Source organism: Girardinichthys multiradiatus, chromosome 5 (genome assembly GCF_021462225.1).
Source record: "Girardinichthys multiradiatus isolate DD_20200921_A chromosome 5, DD_fGirMul_XY1, whole genome shotgun sequence".
In the NCBI taxonomy this organism is placed as follows: domain Eukaryota; kingdom Metazoa; phylum Chordata; class Actinopteri; order Cyprinodontiformes; family Goodeidae; genus Girardinichthys; species Girardinichthys multiradiatus.
Window position 1 is genome coordinate 32,889,157 of NC_061798.1, and position 23,543 is coordinate 32,912,699.

Below are 23,543 nucleotides of genomic sequence, written 5' to 3' on the forward strand. Positions count from 1 at the left end.
TTTGAACCTCCGTTTGGTTGGTCTAGTTTCTGCTCATCATTTTGTGGGACATCAGATTCAAAGACTGAATGACGAAAAGATCAGCAAACATGAATGTAAACCCCAACATTTTCTGAGCCTTCATATTTATTCTCGGGAGCAGAGCTGTAGACACGTTTTTGATTTTGAACCACAGTCTCACAGTCACTTGGCCTCTTCTCTAAAACTGTTTTGTTTGGACCAGGACTGGGAAATGGCAGCTGTTGATAGATGTTCATCATGCAGGCAGATGTCTTGAAAAGCACGCAGCAGATGATAAGTGAGGTGAAACGAGCCCAAAATTATCCCCGGCTAACTTGCAGACAGACCGAACCGGAGCGCAGCGTGGAGCTGTCCACAGTCTGTGGACTGAAACACACACAGTGACAGGCTGCTTATTTTTTATAAAACCACACACAGATACAATCCAGTACAGCTAATTCAAATGATCAGTTTTAGATTTACTTTTCTAAAGTCTTGTGAAACATTAATAAATGAGCCATATTTATACAAGAAAAAGTGCTCAAAATTAAATAAATAAATGAAACATTATGAAATAAGTATCTACATCAAAAAATAATACATAAACATATGATGTGACAATGAGACTGTGAAATAATTGAATGCATATTAAATTCTGAGCTCATTATTATGAAATAATTTTCATTTTCCATTAAAAATCAGCTTTATAATATAAATGAATTTTCATATAGAATTTTTACCTAATAACTGAAATTATTGTTGAGAATATTTTTTATATATTTCCAGCTGTTTTTCTTTTATTATTTCAAAATGTCATTTTTTAAAGGTCAGCTCTTATTTCAAAAAGCCAGCTTTTATTTTATAAGGGTGATTTCTCCCCATGGCCTATTTATTTCATAATGCCACTTTTCAACTGAATGACTGTCGCCAATCAGCGTCAACTGGCTGGACCTGCATCCTCATTGGCCGATGCTTACATAGAGTTCTATTTCGTATAGGCTTTGCCCTTTACGGACGCTCATCGGACGATTCCGCCTCCGAAACAGGGAGTGATAGCACCTCTGCTCCCTTCCTCCAAATAGAGGACATGGAGACAGGTGCATCACCAACCCTATTTGAATTGCACCTTTAGGACTGACTCGATAGGGGATTGCTTCTATCTTAGTAAAGGAGCAGCCTATCAAAAAACGGGTTCCGCCCTGTTTCCCCTGATTGACAGGCCAAGTCATTCAGTTAAAAAGTGGCATTATAAAATAAATAGGCCACGGGGAAAAATTACCCTTTTAAAATAAAAGCTGGCTTTTTGAAATAAAAAATGATTTAAAAAAATAACATTTTAAAATAAAAAACTGCTGGAATTACATAAAAATAGCCTCAACAATAATTTCAATTATTGGGTAAAAATGTAATATAAAAAAATGTATCTCACATTGTGGTACATTGTCATTAAATACACCATACAGCTGAATTTAAAACCATAAAGCTGATTTTAAAAGGAAAATGAAATATATTTCATAATAATCAGCTGAGAATTTAATATGCATTCAATTATTTCACAATTTTGTTGTCACATTATATGATTATCTATTATTTATTGATGTAGATACTTATTTCATAATGTTTCATTTATTTATTTATTTTGAGCACTTTTTACATAAAAAACTGCACTTATTTCTTTTAAATGTATGCTGTATTTAATGACAAGGTTTCTCAATGCCAAGTGAAATTCCTCAGTGGATATTGTCACTGGATATTCTGAACAAAAAAAACAATAAAACATTATTTTACAAACTTTAGATGAACATAAAAATATTAAACAGACAAACATGAACTATTTATTTAAGAAGTAGTTTTGCTTCAGAGGTTTTAGAAATCCACTGAACTTAGTTTGGTGTTTAAAGTGAAGTTGCTATAGTCAGAACCAATGAGGATCATGTTGGTGGTGAGCCCGATATGGAAGATCGGGCTCACCACCCAGGACAGCATTCTGTCCACAGGCAACTTTAAAGAAAAAGAAAATGTCTTCATCAGTTTTACTGCGAACAAGATGTCTATTGCTTATTTGCATGTCCATTCAGTACGGATTGGATGTCTTATGTTGTGCAGAGTGTAAGCCCTGGAAAACATGCATCATAACTGGGTAATGATGCTGAAGTTGGTTTATTCTGTACTAAGTTGCAAAGAATTTCTCTAAGCAGGAACCGCCACTGGTCAGCGGTGTATTAGCAATGAGGCTCCATGTGAAACATGTATTACAAAACTGAATGAACCCTTTAAGTTTAACTCTGTACAGTCATTATTTAATGTAAACATAATATAATGAAAAATACAAAAACATTAGTGTTCACTTGAATCTCTAGAGAATTTGTTTTTCAGCAGACTCATTCATATTCCATACATTAGTATAAGTGTTCAGTGAGGCTCATTTGTTTTAAAAATACCATTTGAAAATAACCTTTAAGCAGTTATTAAACATACCTTTCATTAAGCCCCTTTTAAAAATGTTTTTTATTGGTCTGACAAAATATTCTGATCCTAAATGTCACGTTTTCATTAGGGAAGAATCAGCATAATTAAGAGGAAATAAAGGTTTGAAAACTATGTGAATAATCTTTTTAATGTTTGTCACTTACTGAGCTGAGTTACTGAAATAAATGAACTTTTCAGTGATATTGTAATTCATTGAATATGACTGTTACTTTTTCAGGCAGCAATGTTCTGTGGACCAACATGGTCTACAGTGTAAAAAGAAACCTAGACCAGAACCACTAGTTTTTTTAAGTATTGTTTTTTCTGTTTCTCCAAACTGATACAACTCTGAGAGCTTTTGATTTAAGCTTAAACACAAAGAAAAGTTTAAAGTCATAGCATCAGATTGTAACCAACAGAAGAATCAAACATGTAAACTGACCAATTCCTTCAAAGTTCAAATTTTAAAGTATTTAAAATGTTTCATTTTTCTGAAACTATCAAATCCAATTTAATATTATCCTCAATAAACAAATATAAAGGTTTTTGATCTATGGTCTGTGTTAAAATTCAAGCCCTTTATGTATGTTGTTCAGATTTGATTTATCATAAAGCACAATTTAATTTGTACACAAAATGTTACTGCTCTCAGGTAATACAGATAGACTGGACTGCCTTTGAGTTTTTTTTATTAAGGACAATGTTCATATTAACAAGTGCAAAATGCACTGCACCAGATATAGCCAATGGCTAATTTCCATCTCTTCTACTTAAGGTATAGGGTAACAAAAACAAAAAGTACCCAATATAAACTCAACATATTTTATTGGATATAATAAATTGGATGAAAGCAAAAATAATATTAATGAAATATAATTTAAAAAACAATATGTTTGGAATCCGCTGAAGGTTTTTGTACAAGTTACATAACGTTCTGAAAATAAATAAGCAAATGACTGCAAAAACAGTTCAAATATGAAACCACAGCTTCCTTTTTATCATTCCTTTCATTCTTTGACAGCACCACGAACTCTGTGATGTGATGGATAATTTTTTTGATTACTTTTTTTTTTTAATTGACAAAAGGTTTTATTGTATCAGTGTAAAGATTTTTACAAGCTGTGCTGCAAAAGCTAATGTTAGTTCCCATAAAAAGACACCTGTCTGGGCCGGACATGTGGGGTTTTTACTGCCTTGAAAGCCTTGCTTTGAACAAAGAGTTTGCACACACCCCCACACACACACGCGCGGCCACACACACACACGCACACACACACACACACACACACACACACACACACACACACACACACACACACACACACACACACACACACACACACACACAGAGAGACAACAATATACAACGTGGAAAAAAGATACTTCACGTTTTCTTACGTTTTTTTAATTAAGAGCCATACATTTTGTTGGAACAAAAAAGTTTTTGCTTTCTCTGCACTTAAATTCAAGCTTACAGTCAAGTTTATTTGCACTGCAGTGTCCATTGGTCAGTGCAAACGTAACACAGTAGCTTTGTAGCTTCTTGCAACAGAACAACGATAAACACTGGATTACAGCTAACCGCTATTTGGAAGACCAACCTGGAGACCACTGGTTGCCCCCTTGTACAGCAGTATAATGTTTCAGACCAGTGAGGGACTGGTAAAGTGATCCCAGGAGCTGGCATGCGAGCTGTGTGTGTGGGAACATAAGGAAGAAACTCTAAAACCAAAAAGTGTTTCTCCCTTGATCAACCAACATAGAGAGTGCTTCGGGCAAATACACAGAAACAACCCAAGGAGACACTAACAAACAGGAAGGTTGTGTGTGAAGATGCCGCCATTCTCTAAATCAGGGGTGATTTTGACCTTCAACCACAGGCTGTGGATGCCGATGGAGATCTTTTATTTTTAATTAGGGGAAAGTTATACTGACACGCAAAAATCTTCTTACAGTGGAAACTGTTAGGATCAACACAAAGTATTTGTTATTTAATAACTAACAGTACTTTTACTAAAAAGCTGACTTTGGTGCACCCAAATCTGTTTTTAAATAATTTATAAAGCTAGGCGAAATACAGCAAGTGTGTTAAAAAAAAGAGCGACTGAAACCCTGTTCTTACTGCTGAGAGCAGACTCGATTTGTTCCAGACAAGCCGAGAAAGGGATTGCTGCAAAGTCAGGGGCAATGCAAGCGACTATCCTCTGTCGCTACGTTCTCTAAATCTGTCAGCATGGTTGGACTGAATTAAACCTTTTTAATTACATTTTTTTGTGAATTGACGCTATAAATAAACTGAATGTATTTAACATATTGCAAACTTAGTTTATTGTTGAGCCTGTAAAACGAATCACAATATAATTTTAGGGCTTTAAAAATAGTTTTTTTTTCACTTTTAACTTTGCAATTTTGGCCAACGTAATAAAAAGTTTGAACACCACTGGTTCTTGACTTAGATACAAATTTGCAAAGGAAGACTGCTGAAAGTAAGAAGGTTTCAGAAATAGTTTACACCTTTACACACCGCAACAGCTAAACCTCTAATAACTCATGATCATATCGAAGGTTTTAGTTTATTTTAAGGAGGCTATTAAGCAAGAAACAACACAGCTTAACTGTAATGGTTGGCAGTTTATGGGATCAGCTACTGTTAAAACACTGAGGCAACAATGACTGTAGTCAAACTGATTGCTCTGATCAAACTTTGTAGGCTTATAAAAACTTTTGTTCTCTCTTGTTTTTAATCAGCCTATTCCTGGATCTGTTTATTGAGCTCGGCTTGCACTAACCTTTAGCTTTTGTGCTGCAGAGGCAGAGCTGGCAAACGCTGCTAATAGAATTATCACTCGTCCATCTGAAGCTGTTAATATCATAACAGTTTCAGATGGCCAGAAACCGTTAAGTCACCCCAGAGACTTTCAATAGTTACAGATCATCCATTCGACCTTTTCACTGAAGCTGTAACAACATGACCCCGTTGAAACTGTTGAATTGTTAAAAGATGTAAAATAGTTGTTTAATGAGCACAAACGTGCCTGTCATGAGTTTAGCATGTCAGGTTTTAACAGAACCGGGATAATATTGATCTGTGATTCAATCAGATGCTCAGAAAACACATTACTTCAACATTATAGGTGACTTTGAAAGGACAAATGTATCCTCATTCTCCCTTTGGACTTTCTACACTTGTGCTGAGTAAAGTCTGTATTATTGTTGGGTATTCGTTGAACAAATTCCTTGTAAAACCCGAGACCTTGGCGTCTGATCCAAAGTGGGATTAAGACCCCCGCCTGTACCGCACATGGAGCTGTCTGTCAGGTTGTGTGACTATAGGAGGGCAGGAGGGGGGCTGAGGAAACTGCAGCTGCAGCACAATGGTAACAGAAACAGGACCTGTTTATGTGCCAAGCACAATTTGCAACAGACGTTTGTCAGCTTAGTTTAGTGAAGATTATTGCAGTATTTGTAGTTTTAATGTTGCAGAACTTATTAGGTAGAAGAGAAGACATAAAGGGCCCGGAGTTGGGTTTGTTGGCCCCAAAAGCAGATATAGGGTTCCTAATTTAATTTAAGTTTAATTAAATAACCTGGAGTTTGCAAGATAGCTAATTTTTATCCGTTGTCCCTTAGCAGGTGATGTAAAATTTAATAATAAATTCAAATAAATCCTCCCAAACAAGTGTTTCTGTTTTTATCTTTGCAATCTTCTTAGCTTGTACCTCTTAATAAAGTGCAACACGAACTGAGGCATAAGACCTGAAAGCAAAAGAGCTCACATGCCTGAGTGTTTCTGTAAAAAGAAACCCTGAACTTCTTGTTCATTTATTTGTTCTCCATTCAGACTTGAGGCGGTGCGGATACATGGTACCCAGGAAAATATTTATACCCCTTTAATTTTTTACATTTTACATGCAATACTGTACCCACGAACTTCAATGTGTTTCAGTGGGACTTTGTGTGAAATACTAACTAAAAGTAATCCATAATTTTGAAGTGGGAGCAAAAAGTCAACTTTTTTTACAAATAAAAATCTGAGAAATGTATCATTCGTTTGCATTAAGTAGGGTCATTATCGACTAAAAACCTTTTCAGAAACCTTTCTCAAATTTTCTCTACTGATAACTTAATTGTTTTTGGGGTTTTTTTGCAACCGCTAAATTAACAAAAACAAACATTTTCAAAACTTTTTAGATGTTGCCAGAAATGTTTAATAAATGACCCATAATGTATAACCAACCATTTTCAGTGGTAAAATTGTTGTGTTGTTATTTGACTTGTGCATGGGTATATATTTTGACCAATTTATTTCAAGTAGGACTTATGACTTTATCTCAACAATGGCCTCCTACTTGCCACTCTTTTATAAAGGTCTGATTTGGATCTCTGTAGCTCCTCCAGTGTTACCTTTGGCTGCGTCTCTGATTAATGCTCTCCTTTCTCCGCCAGTGAGTTTAGGTGAACCTCCATTCCTGGGTAGGTTTGCAGTTAAGTGTCAAATATGATAAATGTCTGCGTATATTCAACTGACTAGTCTCTAAATCCAAACAAGAAAATTTCATTATCACCACAGCACTACTCCCATTGACTAAAAATAAATGGCATCATATTGTATAATGTTGCACATAGTTAGACAGCCAAGTATTCCACACTATGCTTGACTTTTAAATCCTGCAGTTTATGTAGACTTTAGATGAGACCGCTTTCATCTGTTCGAACCCTGTCTAAAGTAAGATAGCTTCAAAATAACCTTGAAGCTCCAGGAACCAAATAAAAATAATACCAGATGTGACAAAGACTGTACATGCAAGACTTAACTTTATCATTGCAATTAAGCTGTTTGAGCAGCTTCAGTCACCATCATGAGCTAACATGTTTCAGTGTATAATGCCCAGCAGTTGTAATATATCCTGTCAACATTGTCTTGTGTATAATGTAAGTTTAAATGCCTACTGGTAGAAAGTTGGGAATGTGGCTGTATTAAATGAGCAGGATTTTATTTTAGATCAGATTTTGTCAGCGATATGAGTGTTCAAAACATGTCTGTTTTTTTATATTTGTAGCCGTTTCCACCCAGAAAGGCGTCTGCAGGCCGCGTTGTTCACATCTGCAACCTCCCTGAGGGCAGCTGCACGGAGAATGACGTCATCAACCTGGGAATACCGTTTGGGAAAGTCACCAACTACATCCTGATGCGCTCAACCCATCAGGTACATGATCTGTTTATTTATCATGAATTCATAATTTGTTAAATCATTTCTATTCATAATTATTTACATTTCAATTGCCAGTAGTTGATATCGCACCGATTTAAGGCACCAGTCACTGTTTTTCAGCTGCTATGCAGATACATTTAATTTGACACAGAATCTGTTAATTCCTGTTAACACACATCTGCTCCATTCAGATTAAATTGTCTGTAAGAAGTACCAAATTTTCTTTTCCTAATAATAATGCCAGATTTTAAGGCCTCCCAAGTGTAAGGTTACATATAAACAGATAACAATAATTAAAGCATAACTCTGAAAATCAGCTAGTGATCAAATTGATTAATTGTTGGCTAATTTATGGAAACGTTTTGTTTTTTTAACGTTTTTTTTTACACCTTTACTGTGAGATATCAGTGGAACATGTGATCCAACTTAGAAATAATAAAAAAAACATTTCCTTTGACAAGAAAAAACTTAGCTTAACATCCAAAAGTACTCAGAAATACACAGTACCACTAAAGCTACTTAAAAATAAAGAAAACATTGAGTTTCATAACGCCATGTTAAAGTTGGTTCTTTGTTTTTAGATTTGTTATTATATATCATGTCATTTAGATCTCAGTGGGATAGAAACATATACATTTTGATCCATAAATTAGATTAAATATTTTGCTGCACAACAAACCATTTTTTTAGTTTGAGCCAGTCACTTCCTTACATAATTTGCACTTTATGGAACTGTGTACTATTATAGCACTTTTTAAGTATTAAGGTAAACATTTTGCCTCTTTCAGTGCAGCTTTAACACCAGAAGCAGCAGGCATATGTTAAATGAGGAAGTTGTGAGCATATCTTCCTGCAGTAGCCTCTAAGGTCCCAGTTATAGCACTAAGCTTTTTGCCATGACCATTTATATATTTGTCAGCCATAATACCTGTCTCTTAAAGTGCAGTTTCAACCAATCAACAGATTTATTATTTTTTCCCAAATTATTTTTGGATATGTTTTTAAATACTGTGCATTGTGTCAGATCTCACTTTTTGTTTAACCTTTGACAGCTCTGTTGTAACCTCACTCAACTAATCAGCAAGAATATAACAATTATTATCAGACCAATTGCATTAAAAGTATTCATGTTAAATTCACACCTTTGGTTACAGCAGCCAAGGTAAGTGTTGAAGTGATCTGTTAAAGTAATGTGATGGGATATCTTAAAATAAAAGCCTAAACCCACTTTTCCACTGAAAATGGTAATTATGTGAGCATTAATGATATTTTCAAGCCATAAAAACATTGAGTAAAAACACCACAATTTGTTGGTGTAATGGTATTTGTTCAAAAACCTTAAACCAATATAAAATTTAAACCAATAAAATTGATTGCTTTTAAAAAAAAAAAAAAAAAACAGCAATTGTTCCTAATGCTGCTGAAATAATGTGGTTTACTGATCATTCTAATTATGTTGATATTTGACTTTGAGACATGCAAAGATTCGCAATAAATCAACTAAAACTAGTAGTAGTAGTAATATAATCTCTTTTTGTCCCTCTTCACAGAATATTACTGGGAGTATAACAAGCTAGTATAAGCTGGTTAAATAGTGAGCCAACAAGTGGCCGGCAGCCTAACAGACAATCTGCTTTCCTATTGTAGTTTTAAAACAGGGTTACCTAAAGAGAAGAGAGGGGTGGTGCTGCTTTAATATTTCCAGTCAAATTTGTTTTTGTAGGCAGGGGAAAGGAGCCTTCTTTCAGCCAGCTAACTGGCAGTGCTCAGCAACATTTGGGGAAAGGGAAGCACTGCATTACTTTATGCTCCGTGCAGCCATAAAATATATCTAATTAAAATTACTTTAAACATTGAAATGGTATGATGTAAATGTTTAGCCATTTTGAAACAATGCCTCTTTAAAACTTTGCTTTTTCTTGATATCAGAAACTGGCCGATTGTCACTGTTGTGGTCTTACTTAATGGAAGCTCTCTGCTTATTAACTAGGCTTTTCTGGAGATGGCATATGTTGAGGCAGCTCAGGCCATGGTTCAATACTATCAATTGACTCCTGCCACAATTAACAATCAAAAACTCCTCATACGGATGTCTAAGAGGTACAAGGAGCTGCAGCTCAAGGTAAATTATATAACATAGAAATAGTCAATATATAAGGTGTGTCAGAAAGTTACCAAGCACGAATATTTTTACTTTGCAGAAACCAGGTAAAGATGTTCAATCAATCATCCAGGATATTACCTCACAGCGGGACAGGGATAAGATGCAAGAACCTGAACAGTAAGAAAACTTGTTATTTTTGGTTTTTTCTATCTATACCACTTCAATTGCATTAATCTAAAATTTAGAAAAACATTCAAAGCTTTTAAAGATACAGAAATATGTTCTTCATAATTTCTTTTCAGCTACCTTCCAGACAGAGCACGCTCTCGCAGCCCCATCAGCCGCTCTCTGAGTCCTCATTCCCACAGTCCCAGTTTTACATCATGCAGCTCTGCCCACAGTCCCCCAGTGGCACCATGCAGGGGTCAGGACAGGGGCAGTAATGGCCTAAGTCCTCATGGGGGTTTAAGAGACTGGCCATCCAATCTGAGAAGAGAGGACGAAGAAAGGGAGCGGGACAATCCTTGGAGGAACGGTAACAGTATGGATGACAATCGACCTAACGGAAAGACGCCTGACCGTCGGAAGAACTACCACAAACACTTGGGTCATCTCAGCTTGAGATCAGCAGATGAACGTGGAAACGGAGAAACAATGAGGAGCAGTAAAGACTGGCATCCACGGGACTGCCCTCTGGGCTCGTCCTTCAACATTTACAGGAACATGGAAAACAATTTTTACATGGAATCATTATACAAGTCAGAGAAGCCACCCAGGACATCTCACCATCGACATAACAAGCAGAGGAGGAGGGATGGGGACCACCCTGTTCGATCAAGACATGCTGACTTTGACATGACGGACGAGGCCCTGTGTCGAACCCCAGAGGACAAGAGGCGGAGTTCATCTGGAACAGACAGGAGCAAAAACTCAAGCAGAAGGCACACTGAGAAACAGGAGAGAGAAAATGCTTCTGAAAATACTGTGAGTAGTTTTTGCTTCCGCACAGTTGGATAATCACATTTATCTCATCTTTTGACCAATAAATATTTTCCCCTTTTAGGATGGAATGTCCAAAGAAAAATCTGTTTCCCCTCAACTAAGTAACAAGTCAAAAAAGAGTACTGTGAGTAAACGTTTAAATAATTCACATTTTCAAACTAATGATGAACAGTATTATTAACATGCCATACGTGCTTTTAAACAAAATACTTGAATTGGCAAAGACAAATAAATTCAAATTTAGCCTGGCTGTGACTGACTTCTGGATTGTATGTAGAAAAAAATCATCCTTTTTTTAGGGCGAAATAATTATACAGAACACAAGTTTGAATTTATTGTATATCTTCCCTACTACACACAGGGTCAATATTACTCACACAAGCTTAAATAGATGTATAATACACCCAACTGATTTTTGGTTAAATGTTTCGTAGCATGTTGTACCTCAACCACACACTTTTTGAAGTCATCAGTAAGCTTCTGGCATAATTCTAGAGGGTGTTTGATGATTTTTCTTGGCAGATTTGGGAGAGATCATTTAAATTGGTTTGTTTTCTGGCACAAACCATACTTTAAAGCATTGACCATAAAGTTTTAATAGGGTTGAGGTTGGGGCCATTCCTGGAGTTTAAATAGTCTGCTTCATACATTTCAAAGTTTTGATGATCATTGTCCTCTTGGAAGACTCAGGCAATTGGCAGATGCTGGTACCATAGTATCACTGTCCACCGTAAAGCCAGTTAACACTGTCATGGACCTTAAGGGTGCAGATAAGAAAGAAGCCCTTGCACCAATATCGACACCTTCAATATTATTTCTAAATAGCTGCTTCCCACATAGACATGCCAAAGGCCTTCTGTAAAAAAGCTTTATGGTTACAACATTGACCACAAAATTTTAAATCAAATTATGGTGAGTTGGGGCTATGACAAGAAATATGTTTGGATGAGTGAAAGTGAAGCTTTCAAATTTAAGACAACACTGTACCAACTGTCAAGCATGGTGGTGGCAACATCATGCTACAGAACTGTTTCCCTGCCAGTGACATATTGCCCAAAGTGAAATGTGTAACTTATTTGTTACATATTGTTTGGTAAAATATTTTCTTCATTTATGTCCACAGGAGAATGTGTTGGAAAGTGCTGAAGACACGGATGAAGAATGTTGGTATCCTAAAAACATGGAAGAGCTGGTAACTGTGGATGAAGTAGGAGGAGAAGATGAGAACATCATTGAGCCAGATCTCTCTGAGCTTGAGGAATTTACTTCCTGTCACAAAGAATCAGTAGAACAATCGAAACAGAAGTATGTTTCACCATCAACATTTCCAGTGGAGGAACAGGAGGCATCTGACAAGAAACCTAAAGAGGAGGAGGATACAGGAGGAGAGGCATCAACATCTGGAGCTGACAAAGCAGAGGATCAAATCACTGCACCCAATCCTGAAAGCGAGAAAGCAAATTCAGAAAATACCAAGCAAAAGGTCAACGATCTCAGTAGCTTCCCCAGTGAGGAGTTTAAGGCAGCACTTGAGAACACTTGCTTGGAGACCGCCAAGGTTCCCAACAATGAGCCACAAGATGAGCCAATGGAAAATCATATTTGTTCATTAGAGAACAATAAAAGCCAGGCAGAAAACCAGACCCCAGAAAAAATACATCTGGAGGTTCAACCAAAAGATGGTGGTCTAAAAAGAGGTACATTCCTACTAGCCAATATATGTTTTTTCAATATCTTCTTTTTACTGATTTCTTCACAAAAATGTAACATTTAGAACATTTTAATTTTCCATAATCACTTAGGAATCTGTTTCATACCCATTGCCAATAAAAAGTTAAATGTGTCTCAAGAAGTTGTACTTATATTTTAGTTGCAATCAATAAACTTCTAGCATAATTCAGACTGGATAATTAAGCACCCTTCGTTGTTGAATTGTTAGTTAACTTTTACTGGTTGGACCTGGGTTTTAAGCATAGTCAACACACTTTCAACATAGTTAATGACAGGGCCTTGGTTAGGCAATTCCAGAAGCCTAACATCAGACAGCTTTGTTCACTTTAAAAACCCAATCATGTCTAACTTTTAGCCATTAGACCTTAAAAACTAGCAATAATTGATCAGGAACCACACAGGAACCATGAAAGATAAGCCTGGAACACATGTCCTTTCTCTGTCCAGAGTGAAGTGAGTTTATAATCAACATGGACAGTGAGGATGCTTAACAAGAAGGGATAACTCTACATAATGCAGCATGTACTTTCCTGGAATGTAGCGGTTATGTTCCAGAAACTTTATCAGAACTCAGGCGATACTTTTTTGAACTTACAATGGAACTTTCACAGAACTTACCTGGTACTTTTCAAAACACTCACAGAGATTACCAATTATATTCATGGAACGTTATTGAGGTACTTTCAGAAACCAAGCTGTATTATGTGGAAACATTTATCAGAATTTTAGTGGAACCTTTGCATTTTGTTCCAAAAGTAACTGGTAGGTTTTATTGAAGTACCTGGTAAGTTCTATGAAAGTTCTGTGTTCGCTCCAGTAAAGTTCTGGAAATGAGCTGGTAAGTTTAGGGAGTAATTTTCCAAAAGTTACCTCATTATACACCCCAGTTCCTCAAATCAACCAATAGGTTGTTTGAACATTCTGTGAAAGTTCTATGAAAGTTCTAGAAAGTGTTCCTGTATCCCTATTTAGCCACAACAATAAAAAGTAAATGTGGAGGAGTCAACGTGAGACGTTCAAACCTAGAAACACTGTACCAACTTTTAAGCATGTTGATGGCAACACCATGCTGCCGGGCTTTTTTGTATCCTGTATTATTGGTGCATAGCACAAAGTGGATGGAATAATGAAAAAGGGGGACTACCTCAATGTCTTCAACTTCACCTCAAATCATCAGGAAACTGGCTGATTCTTTGACATATATAGGTTGGCATTCTAAGCAAAAGTCAATCCTGCCTTGGCAACAGATAAAGCAGGCTAACATTAAGCTTCTGGAATGTTTCCAACCTCAATCCAATTGAAAAATGTAAGACTATGGTTACAGTTCAAATTTGTGGCAGAAAAATTAACTCTACCAAGTCTGCAAAGAAGAGAGGTCAAATATCCAGCCAGAATTACTGCCAAAGGCTTTATATATATATATATATACCGTATATATATATATATATATATATATATATATATATATATATATATATATTCACATATCCTGCTGGTGGATCGTAATCAGGTTTTAGGTCGAGATTCAAACTCAGAAATGTGAGCAAAAGACAAAAGAAATAGAGCAGGCAAACTACTCAAAGCTGCAGGCTGTTCATCAGCAAATGAAAAGTTTAAGACCACAGCCTTAAAAAGTCAAAATCTCAGGATATGTCTTGCTTTAATGTGATTTTGAGTTTGGCATTCACATTTTCATGATCCTTTCTGTTTTTGAAGTAAAAGGATTGTTGAACGGGAGCTATTGCTGTCAAGGTTAAGTCAGTTAACCTGAAAGATTGTATACACCCAATTCTTCTTTAAACAAATATTGAATCACTGCAAAAGGAACTGTTCAAAAAATTCCTGACATTCATATGTGTATGCAAAACTATAAAACAAACCAGTAGCAACTTTTCTTTACGTCTTCAAGGGAAACAAATCCAGAGGGAACAAAAGACTGTGAATAAGTAAATGAAAAATGCTCCTTGTCCATTACTTTCTTAATATTTAAATGTCTTTCACAGAGATCGAAGCCCCCTCCCTTTCTCTGGAGCAAGACAAAGCTGTCAGTGAACACAGTATTCCTTTGGGTAAGCACATTACACTTTAAACTACTACTAACATTTTATTAACATGACAAAACTTGGCAATGTCTGGCCATGCTTTCAGTTATATGATGCAGCCTCAGCAGCAGCTAAACAGTACTGTTTCATATTTCAGAGGCTGGATTATACAGAGTTATGTCTGTGATTTTCCACCCATTTGAAATAAAAACTAAAACTCTTTTTATGTGTTTGAGATCTGACTTAATCTTCACAAAATGTCACTTAGGTAAAGTCTAAGCTGGGACATAAAAATGGTATTACTCAGAGAAATATTCTGGTTCTCCAGTTTGGTGTAACATGTTTGAAGGCAGCAGTACAAGTCTGTCTAAGGAGCAACATTTTGTCAAAGTTCCTCGGTAGATTTAGTGTTTTAAAACAATTGCTGGGCTTATGTAACAGATAGGAGTTAAAGGTATATATTGGTGACTCCGTGGACGTACGTGCGAAGTCTGCGTTGTTCACAAGACGCCCGACTATATTCGGCCCTTTAGTTGGTCAACTGAGGTAAGAATATGTCTAAGAAACAAAACCTTCAAAGCTTGATTCTGGAGTCTAAATCTCCCTAAAACAAATGTGACTTTTTGGTTGGAAGTTAAATGGCTAACTCCACTAAAGGAGTGCTGAATCTGAGTTGATCATATTAGGAAGGAGGCACTTTATGTGAGCTATTAATGTGTGGAAGAGCAACCTTTTGCTGTAATGAATGAATGGCTTATTAATAATTGTTCAGTACACAAGAATGTAAATTTTAAATAATGTGTGTACACAGCACCTCCACATTTGTAGATGATGTGTAAAGACCCTTAAAATAAACTACTGCAGCTGTGACTTAATTTAACACCAAAAATAGTCAAACTGGAGCAAACAGCAAGAGGTGTCTTTGACCAAGCCTCCTTGCACAATCTCGACCACGGATGTCAAACTCCAGTCCCCGAAGGCTGCGGTCCTGCAACTTTGAATTAAGTCCCCAGCAGGACTCTATAGAACTTTGGCGCATAAGGAAATTCAGTCATTTGATTCAGGTGTGGGTGTGTTGGACGTGGGAGACATCCACAAGTTGCTGGACATCGGCGCCCCAAGACTTGAGTTCAACACCCCTAGAGACCATACAGAGACCTGGCTCCTTTTTTGTGCTTTCTCATCCTCAACTCATCCCACAGTTGACCACACACACCCCACACTACGGGAATTGGATAAGTAGACTGAGGTGGCCCTGGTTATGATTTGAGGGTGTTTTGGTTTTTGTTTTAGGTTTTTCTGTCGCGTTCTCTAGGTTGTGTTTTTGGATCCTGCTTTTGATGCTTTAGTTACTTCCTTGGGTTGGTTTCCTAAGATTCTTGTATTCTGTTCATGGTGCATTTTTGTGTTCTGTTATGTCTGTTAGATGTTCCTTTGGTTTGTGTCCTTGTATTATTGTTCAGTTCCAGCCATGTTTTTAGTTCACTCCTGCCACAGTTTGTTAATCAGCTTCATTCGGTCCACCTGCAACATGCAAATCAGTTTCCCTGCTTCTCCTGTGCCATGCCCATATATACACTGCCATTCCATTCATTCTCTGCGGAAACATCCCATTCATCTCCTCGCCTTTGGTTATGCTAAGTTTGTCCAAGCCTGTTTTGCCAAACCTGTTCGTGTTTCATTCCAGCTTGGAAGTTTTCAAAGAGTCTATGTTGCAAAACAGCAAGGTTTTCAAGGCATTTGTAAAAGAAACGGTCTCACAATATAACAGATCCTCCACCATACTTAATAGTGGGCATGCTGTACTTTCCCACATATTCATCTTTGTTTCATGCCAGACCCATCTGGATTGTTTATCTCATTCAAGCAAAGCACAGTTAAAGTTCAACAAACTCCAAGTATATTCTTGTGATGGTAGGACAGAAAATACCTTTCTTTGGCATACCTCCCAAACAAGTACTTGGCATGTCAATAATATCTACTGGTTGTTATGGAGATTTGGTGACTCATAGTTGCCACTAGTTGTTGTTTTCTAAAAGTGAGCTTTGGAGGTTCCCCCCCCTAACTGTCCAGCTCACTGTTGGTGGTGGCAAGAAAAACAGGGGTTCTCCTTCAGCTTTGTTTGTCACTGTTCACACAGTTTACTCTGACTGCAAATTTGTTTAGGTAGCTATTTTCTTGGAGCTTACAGGTCTTCCTTACAGGAATGGCATATTCTCTTGTCTTTTCCATTTTTAAGAGTGACTATTACAATTGGTTCCATGTGTAACGTCACATTTATACCCCAGGGAAACATAATGTCCTGAATTGCTAATTAAGTCATTTGGCAAAACACTTACTAAGTGACACATAAACTGAAACAATGCTTAAGCTACACTTATTTTACAGAAATCTTTAGGGAGTGTCGATAGATGTGGCAAACGGTAATTTGATAAAAACAAATTATTTTCTTATGTGCAATGTTTTTCCCCACTGAACAAATTGATTCAAATTAAAGGTTTTCTCAACAAATTTTAAAATGAGATTATGCAACTTTTATGAAAACAAGGATTTTTAAAATGCTTTTTCTTATTGTTAGCGTTAATATGAATGACTTCATAAATATTGAAAACATGATAAGAATGACAAGAAAACAAATACAGAAACCTTGAAACATAATTTGTAGCATTACAATTCACAATTTATTCATATTTATGTCCACTTTAATGTAAATTGATGCCACCTTCAGGGACACAAACATCAACACAGTCAAAGACCCAGCCTTCTTGATAACATAATAGCAACAGCTGCCTTACTTCTGCTGAAAAGACTTTAATTCCATTTTTTGTGTTTAGACTTAGTCATTTTTTTATAACAAACAATGCAAACACATAGGCCTGAATAATAAAGCCTGCATATCATTCAATGAAAGTGACAAAAACAAAACTATCTGTTTTTGCAAATTGCATGTTTGGTTGCTTGTTCTTGCAAAGCCCCTTGTATCATGCAGGGTTCTGGTGAGACTGGTTTCCAGCTGTTGCGCTCTCTCTCTGACAGGAGTGGAGTTCGTTGAGCCGAGAACAGGCTTCTACTGTAAACTTTGTGGACTGTTCTACTCTAATGAAGACACTGCAAAAACCACTCACTGCCGCAGCACCGTGCACTACAGGAACCTCCAGGTACGTTTCTCACAATGGGAATGTTCAGTTGATGTTCAATATGCATTGTGACAGAAAGAAAAAAAAAAAAACATTTTTCTACATGGAAACTAAGTTTGTATTGTAAGTTAATATTATATTTCAGGCTTTTCTTTAAAGGTGTCATCACTGATCAGCTTAAGAGTAGTCAAAAAAAATTCAAAATCTAAAATTAGATTGCAGTCGATAAGTCACTGTTTAAGTATTACTACTCTGGGATTAGTTTGACTTGTATGGTAAATAATTTTGCCTTTAGGTGAAAAAAGAAAGCATTGAGGGCATGTCTTTCTTTGTTTTCATTAAAGATTTAGGGACATTTTTTCAGAATTTTGATAAACATAAACTGTAAGTAAACTGAGAAATAAAAAAATACAACAATATATCATCAGATATAAATACAAATACAAAACTTTACAAACAGATTACCACAAGCATACACTGTTAAACTCTATTGTATTAGGTCTCTTTATTTGCCAGCCAGCACAGCATTGTGAGCACTGACAGAATTATTTTGAAACAACAAAAGGTTAAGATTAGCTAAAAGAAATGGGATTCTGTGTCACATCATATTTATACCTAAGGGAAACAGAAAGTGATGAATAAGTATTTAAAGGTTCCTGGGGTGGAGCATGGCAAAGCAGTAATTTGGGGTATTTGGGGTGCCAAATACAGAGGCATCCCAATACATTTTAAAAAGTTCAGGAGTTAGATTATTCTTATAGGAACAGTTAGGGGTGCCAATAATTTTGATTTTAGTGATGTCCTAAAATATATATATTTTTTAACGCAGGATGTTTTTGTTTTTTACTCCTACTGAGTAATTGAACTGAAACATCAAGGTTGGGCTTTTTTTTTATATTCAATGCGCATTGTGCTACGTTAATAAAAGATCAGTGTATTTTAAGGCTTTTTACACTGTTTTTTTCACTCATATTGTGCCACTCGCTTCCATCTCGGTGAGTCAGCGAGATGCTCCTCACAAAGGAGAGACATCCGATCAGGACAGGGACAGAGTTTGAATGACATGCTAGTGCACAACAGAAACTTAAGCACATTAACGTTCTTGTTGGTTGTGTTAAAATTAAAAAATCGTGAGAAGTGTGATGTTGTGTCATTCTATACTATTGTGATTAAATATAAAAATGCTGGAATCTGAACTTTAATCATATTGTTTTATTTTCACAGAAATATCTGTCCCAGCTGGCAGAGAACGGCCTGTCGAGTGTGCTGACTGAACCCTCGGTAGCACACTGATACCAGTTTAACCTTTCACCTCTGGAACAGGACAAAGCAGGGAGATCTGTGAACATGTGCAGTTTGTGTGAAGCTACAGAAAAAGAAAAATACATTGATAATGTGACAAAGAGAAGCTTGAATTTATTTTTGGACTGTTGTGGTAGTTTTGATTATGTTTATATTATACTAAGATGTCTTGAATGTTTCAATTTTGTACACACTTCAGGTGAAATGTTAAGGAGGTTTACACTATTTACTGCTTTTAATTAATTATTATTTTCCCTATGTAAGGTCTTCTGAGAAGAAAAAAATATTTATTTTAAGTGCATCTGATATTCTGTCAATTTTTCTTTTAAATAACACTGAACTGAACTACATGAAGAATAAGTAAAATTAAAATTATTTGCATGTAAAATAAAACAGTCATATAATTAAAGACCTTATACTTATTGGTCATTATAACTAGTAATTGTGACGTGCTTCTGTGTACTGAAATGAACTCATTATCTTTATTACTGTGGCCTTAAAGAAATCTGACTGAAGACACTCTACCGATCGTGTTGTGCAAAGGGTGTGCACATTTTCTGCTCAATGCACTATTGGAGCTCCAGAGCTGTCTCCAACATGGAGCCTTGCTCCTTTATTAGTTTGTTTATTTCTCTAAATCTCTCATACTGAAAACACACAAAATCATGCTTTAAAATGTTTAATGATTTTGTTTTTTAAATTTTTTTAAGAAATTGAATCAACTCTGGTCTTTATTTTAATTAGCATATTTGCCTGGGGAACACTCAGGTTGTTATCTTCCCCACCTCCAGCTTTTCTCTTGTGGTGATCCTTCTGGAACCTGTTCTATCCAGGTGTGTCCTTACATTCAGTAAAACTATCTATAGCTATAGTTCAACAGTCTATTCTGAAGGGCTGAAACAATTAATTGGTTTGATCCCGATTAATCAATTATTGAAATAATTGTCAACTAATTTATTAATTGAATAATCATTAACTGAAGTATACAGACTCTAAAACATGCCATTTGCTGAGCAATAATTAGGCCAAAACTCTACAAAAAATATATACATTTTGCATTTAGATGAAAAACATTTTTTGTCTGTAAATATGCTCTATCCAGAACTCCTCAATGGCAGTTTTAGCTTCACCTGGTCCAAATTGTCTAAAATATCTCCTAGTGAGCACTTTTTGCTATCCGATTATCAATCAAAAAAATAGTCGACAGATTAATAAATTATTAAAATCATCATTAGTTGCAGCCCTACTATTCCGTTTCAAAGCACTTCAGCATGACTTGTCCAATGTGTGTTAAAAGTGACAATTGAAAGCACCACAGTACAGCCCACTGCTGTGCTCCCAGTCTGCATTTCCCTTTATTTCTTACAAAATCCCAAATAATCTCTGGTGCATTGTCGACTTTATGAATGAGGTGTATTTTCCGACACCAAAACACAAAGTTAATAAATAATTTCATATCCTCAGACTCTGGTCACTCACCTAAAATATGGAAATAAAAAACAATGGCATGCACATTCAGTACATTCATAGGCCAGCATATCAGTTGGATGAAGAGCTAGGCTATCATTAGCCTGTCAGTTGGCTGAAGTGTTAGGCTAGCTAATGTAGGGTAATATTAGCACATCAGTTACATGAGGTTCTAGGGTTATATTACCATATCAGTTAGCTGTGGCACACCAGTTAACATGCTTATGGTTTGACATAATTAATTGATAATTCAACTCGTAAGATATTTCTGTTGGGTTCTAGTAAACTGTGTGCTAACAGAACATACAGAAGAAGTTGTTCTGCTTTATAAGTGTAGCTGGGGACGGCAGGTCACATGACACAGGCAGACCAGGAGCTCTCTACTACTGTGAACAACATTTTAAAGGGTAAAAAAAATCACTACATCAACTAAATAATGTGCAAATAATACATAATGCACAATGCCATGGAGATTAAATTAGGCCATGCACAAACAAAAATCAATGACAGAACAACAGGTTTTCGGGATCAGGTTTTGGCAGGGACTCTTATACTGATCGTTTAAAATTGCCTTGACCCAGAGCTGTTACCTGGGTTTACATCAGGACAAACCTAGAAAAAATCTGAAGCAAGTTTGAGGTAATTGTCTGTATTTAATTTATTGGTTTTGTTTCTTTTTTCCAAATGCTATGCAACCTTTGCTCACAGCCTGAGCTCTCAGGGGCAATATGATTTGTTTAGTTTAGTTTTTTTTCTGGTTGGAAAAATACTAAAACACGTTCTCAGGCTTGTTATACTTATCAAAATCATTTTATTATATAAAAAAAACATTTATATATTATTCACATCTATGGCTTTTATTCTTTTGCTGTTTTTCCCCTGTAGCTGACTGTAAATCTATTAGGTAAACTTAAACTACATTACTAATGATGATACTATGGAAATGTTTTATTTTTATTTTTCAATAACTTTTGCTAAAATCTTTGCTTCCTAAGACAATCTCAGTCTCATGTCCCATACCATGCAATTTAAAGCAGCACAGGCATTAAACTCGACCATACATTTTTTTGTTTCATGTTACACTGTTCGGTAACATGTATTAAGCCAGAGTTTGTTATACTGTGAATATGGATCTTGTGAAATCAATGACAGTATTGTGTGCAGGAGCTGTTTCCACACATTTGGGATGCATAAAAAGGAAACATTGAAAATGTCCAAAAGTATATAAGCATTATATAATGCCAACAAACTAATAAATAGCATCTCGTGGCTTCTGTTTTTGTATTTGATACCCCTAAATAAAATCCATTGCAACCAATTGCCTTCAGAAGTCCTTTAATTAGTTAATAAAGTCTACTTCTGTGTGATTAAAACTCATAACTAGAGCTGATATGTGAAGGCCTCAAGTTTGTTTGTCCAGTTATACTGACATACCTGGCAAGGAGAGAAATAATTAGAGAAGCAGTCAAGAGCTCTACAGCTCAATTGAAAGAATGTATTGACAGGACAACTGTTCTATATATGATCTGTTTATGTATGTGTTTCAGGGTTGTTTTGTAATTAGGACATAGGGGATAATCCATGACAGATCTAATATAATGCATAATTGGTCCCTATTGATGTGAGCTTCCCCATTGTATTATTGGTAACACAATCCAGTTCTAATTTTCTAGAAACTTCCAGATATTTCCGGAAATTTCTGAACGCTCCTGGGATGTCTCACAATGTGTGGGCATGGTGTAAATAATTCAGACATGCAGAAACACAACTTACACTAACAACATTGCTCACCCTCTACCGATGATCCACATGGCCCTGTCTTTCAGTGTTTAACCCTTTCTCTCTCCTAGATATAGCAATTGACTGAGCTTTTACTGTGACTAACTCTATGTGCTCTCTTTCAGACTCTAACCTTGAAAACTGGCTCAGAGTTTATCTGTTCTTTCTTTCTAGGTGAAACGACTAAAGGAGCTACATCCATTAACATTTACGTTTCCTTCCCATAGAAAGGACTCCTGGATCAGTGCTTCTTTGTTTTCTTTGTGTCTCTGCTCTGTTCTCTCAAACCCCCAGTCAGTCGTGGCAGATGGCCGCTCACACTGAGCCTGGTTCTGCTGGAGGTTTCTTCCTGTTAAAAGGGAGTTTTTCCTCTCCACTGTCGCTACATGCATGCTCAGTATGAGGGATTGCTGCAAAGTCAACGCCAGTGACTGTCCACTGTCCCTCCATGTTCATCCAGGAGGAGTGAATGCTGCAAGTCACTGACTGGATGCAATCTGCTGGGTTTCCTTAGACAGAAAAAACTTTTTATCCAATTTGAATAAATAACTGAATCTGACTGCACTGTTCAATGATTAGGATTAATTGGGATGTATGTACCTGACTTTTGTGAAGTGCCTTGAGACAACATGTGTTGTGAATTGGCGCGATATAAATAAACTGAATTGAATTGACCCCAGGCAGCAAAAGAACATTTATACTATCTGCATGAAATTTTCTACAAGATTTTGTTTGAATGTAAATTGTTTTTCTTGCTTGTACACCAGCTTGCAAAGATTTATTGGCTTTCCTTAAATGCAGTAGGTTGTTTCAATTGTAAATCTTGGTAAACAATTTTTTTTTTTTTTTAAGTGAAAATTAATAACATGAGTAATTTAAAAACGGTGCAGAGTCATTGAGAGGTGATGTAATCTGACATCATGTTAACATAATTGTGATGTTGCACAAAAACGTTTTGTTTTGTTAAAGTCTTTTAAGTCTGAAGGTTTAAAACGATTTAAAGAGGTTGCTTTAAAATATTTTCCATTTGTTAAAAAAACAACATTTGGTCTGATTAATTTGTATATAACCTAATGAGGTCGTATTGTTTAAGATGATAACCATGTTTTGCATGAAAAATAAAAAAATAATTTTTTCATAGACTCACCCGATTATTACTATTGTCATCACTATCCTCCGTGTCATTAATTTGACTATAAATATAGCAGCTCCTGAATTAAACTGACATTTGCAACCTGCATATCTGCTGTTCCACAGATAGGGGGCAGCACTTTATAAGCAACTCGACCTCATTCGA

The 23,543-nt window shown here is 36.1% G+C and overlaps 1 protein-coding gene and 1 long non-coding RNA gene across 4 annotated transcripts in view; one reads left to right on the forward strand and one right to left on the reverse strand.

The window, feature by feature from the left end:
* Nucleotides 1-19,429, forward strand: part of rbm20 (RNA binding motif protein 20) — a 60,487-nt gene extending 41,058 nt beyond the window's left edge. For both annotated transcript variants that reach the window (XM_047366754.1, XM_047366755.1), the window contains 9 exons: nucleotides 7,530-7,676; nucleotides 9,673-9,804; nucleotides 9,884-9,963; nucleotides 10,089-10,770; nucleotides 10,850-10,912; nucleotides 11,912-12,485; nucleotides 14,523-14,588; nucleotides 17,598-17,719; nucleotides 18,923-19,429. In XM_047366754.1, coding sequence (XP_047222710.1) covers nucleotides 7,530-7,676; nucleotides 9,673-9,804; nucleotides 9,884-9,963; nucleotides 10,089-10,770; nucleotides 10,850-10,912; nucleotides 11,912-12,485; nucleotides 14,523-14,588; nucleotides 17,598-17,719; nucleotides 18,923-18,991 — 1,935 coding nt within the window. In that variant the 3' untranslated portion in view covers nucleotides 18,992-19,429. The remainder of the gene's footprint in view (nucleotides 1-7,529; nucleotides 7,677-9,672; nucleotides 9,805-9,883; nucleotides 9,964-10,088; nucleotides 10,771-10,849; nucleotides 10,913-11,911; nucleotides 12,486-14,522; nucleotides 14,589-17,597; nucleotides 17,720-18,922) is intronic.
* Nucleotides 65-23,499, reverse strand: LOC124869046. 2 transcript variants are annotated; one of them, XR_007038466.1, is made up of 5 exons: nucleotides 23,394-23,499; nucleotides 10,573-10,693; nucleotides 10,093-10,272; nucleotides 9,925-9,956; nucleotides 65-387 (listed from the first exon to the last, which is right to left on the reverse strand). It is a non-coding gene; the product is annotated as an uncharacterized LOC124869046 (long non-coding RNA). The 2 variants fall into 2 exon arrangements; XR_007038467.1 differs by having other exon boundaries at nucleotides 9,858-9,956.
* Between the last annotated feature and the right edge of the window lie 44 nt (nucleotides 23,500-23,543).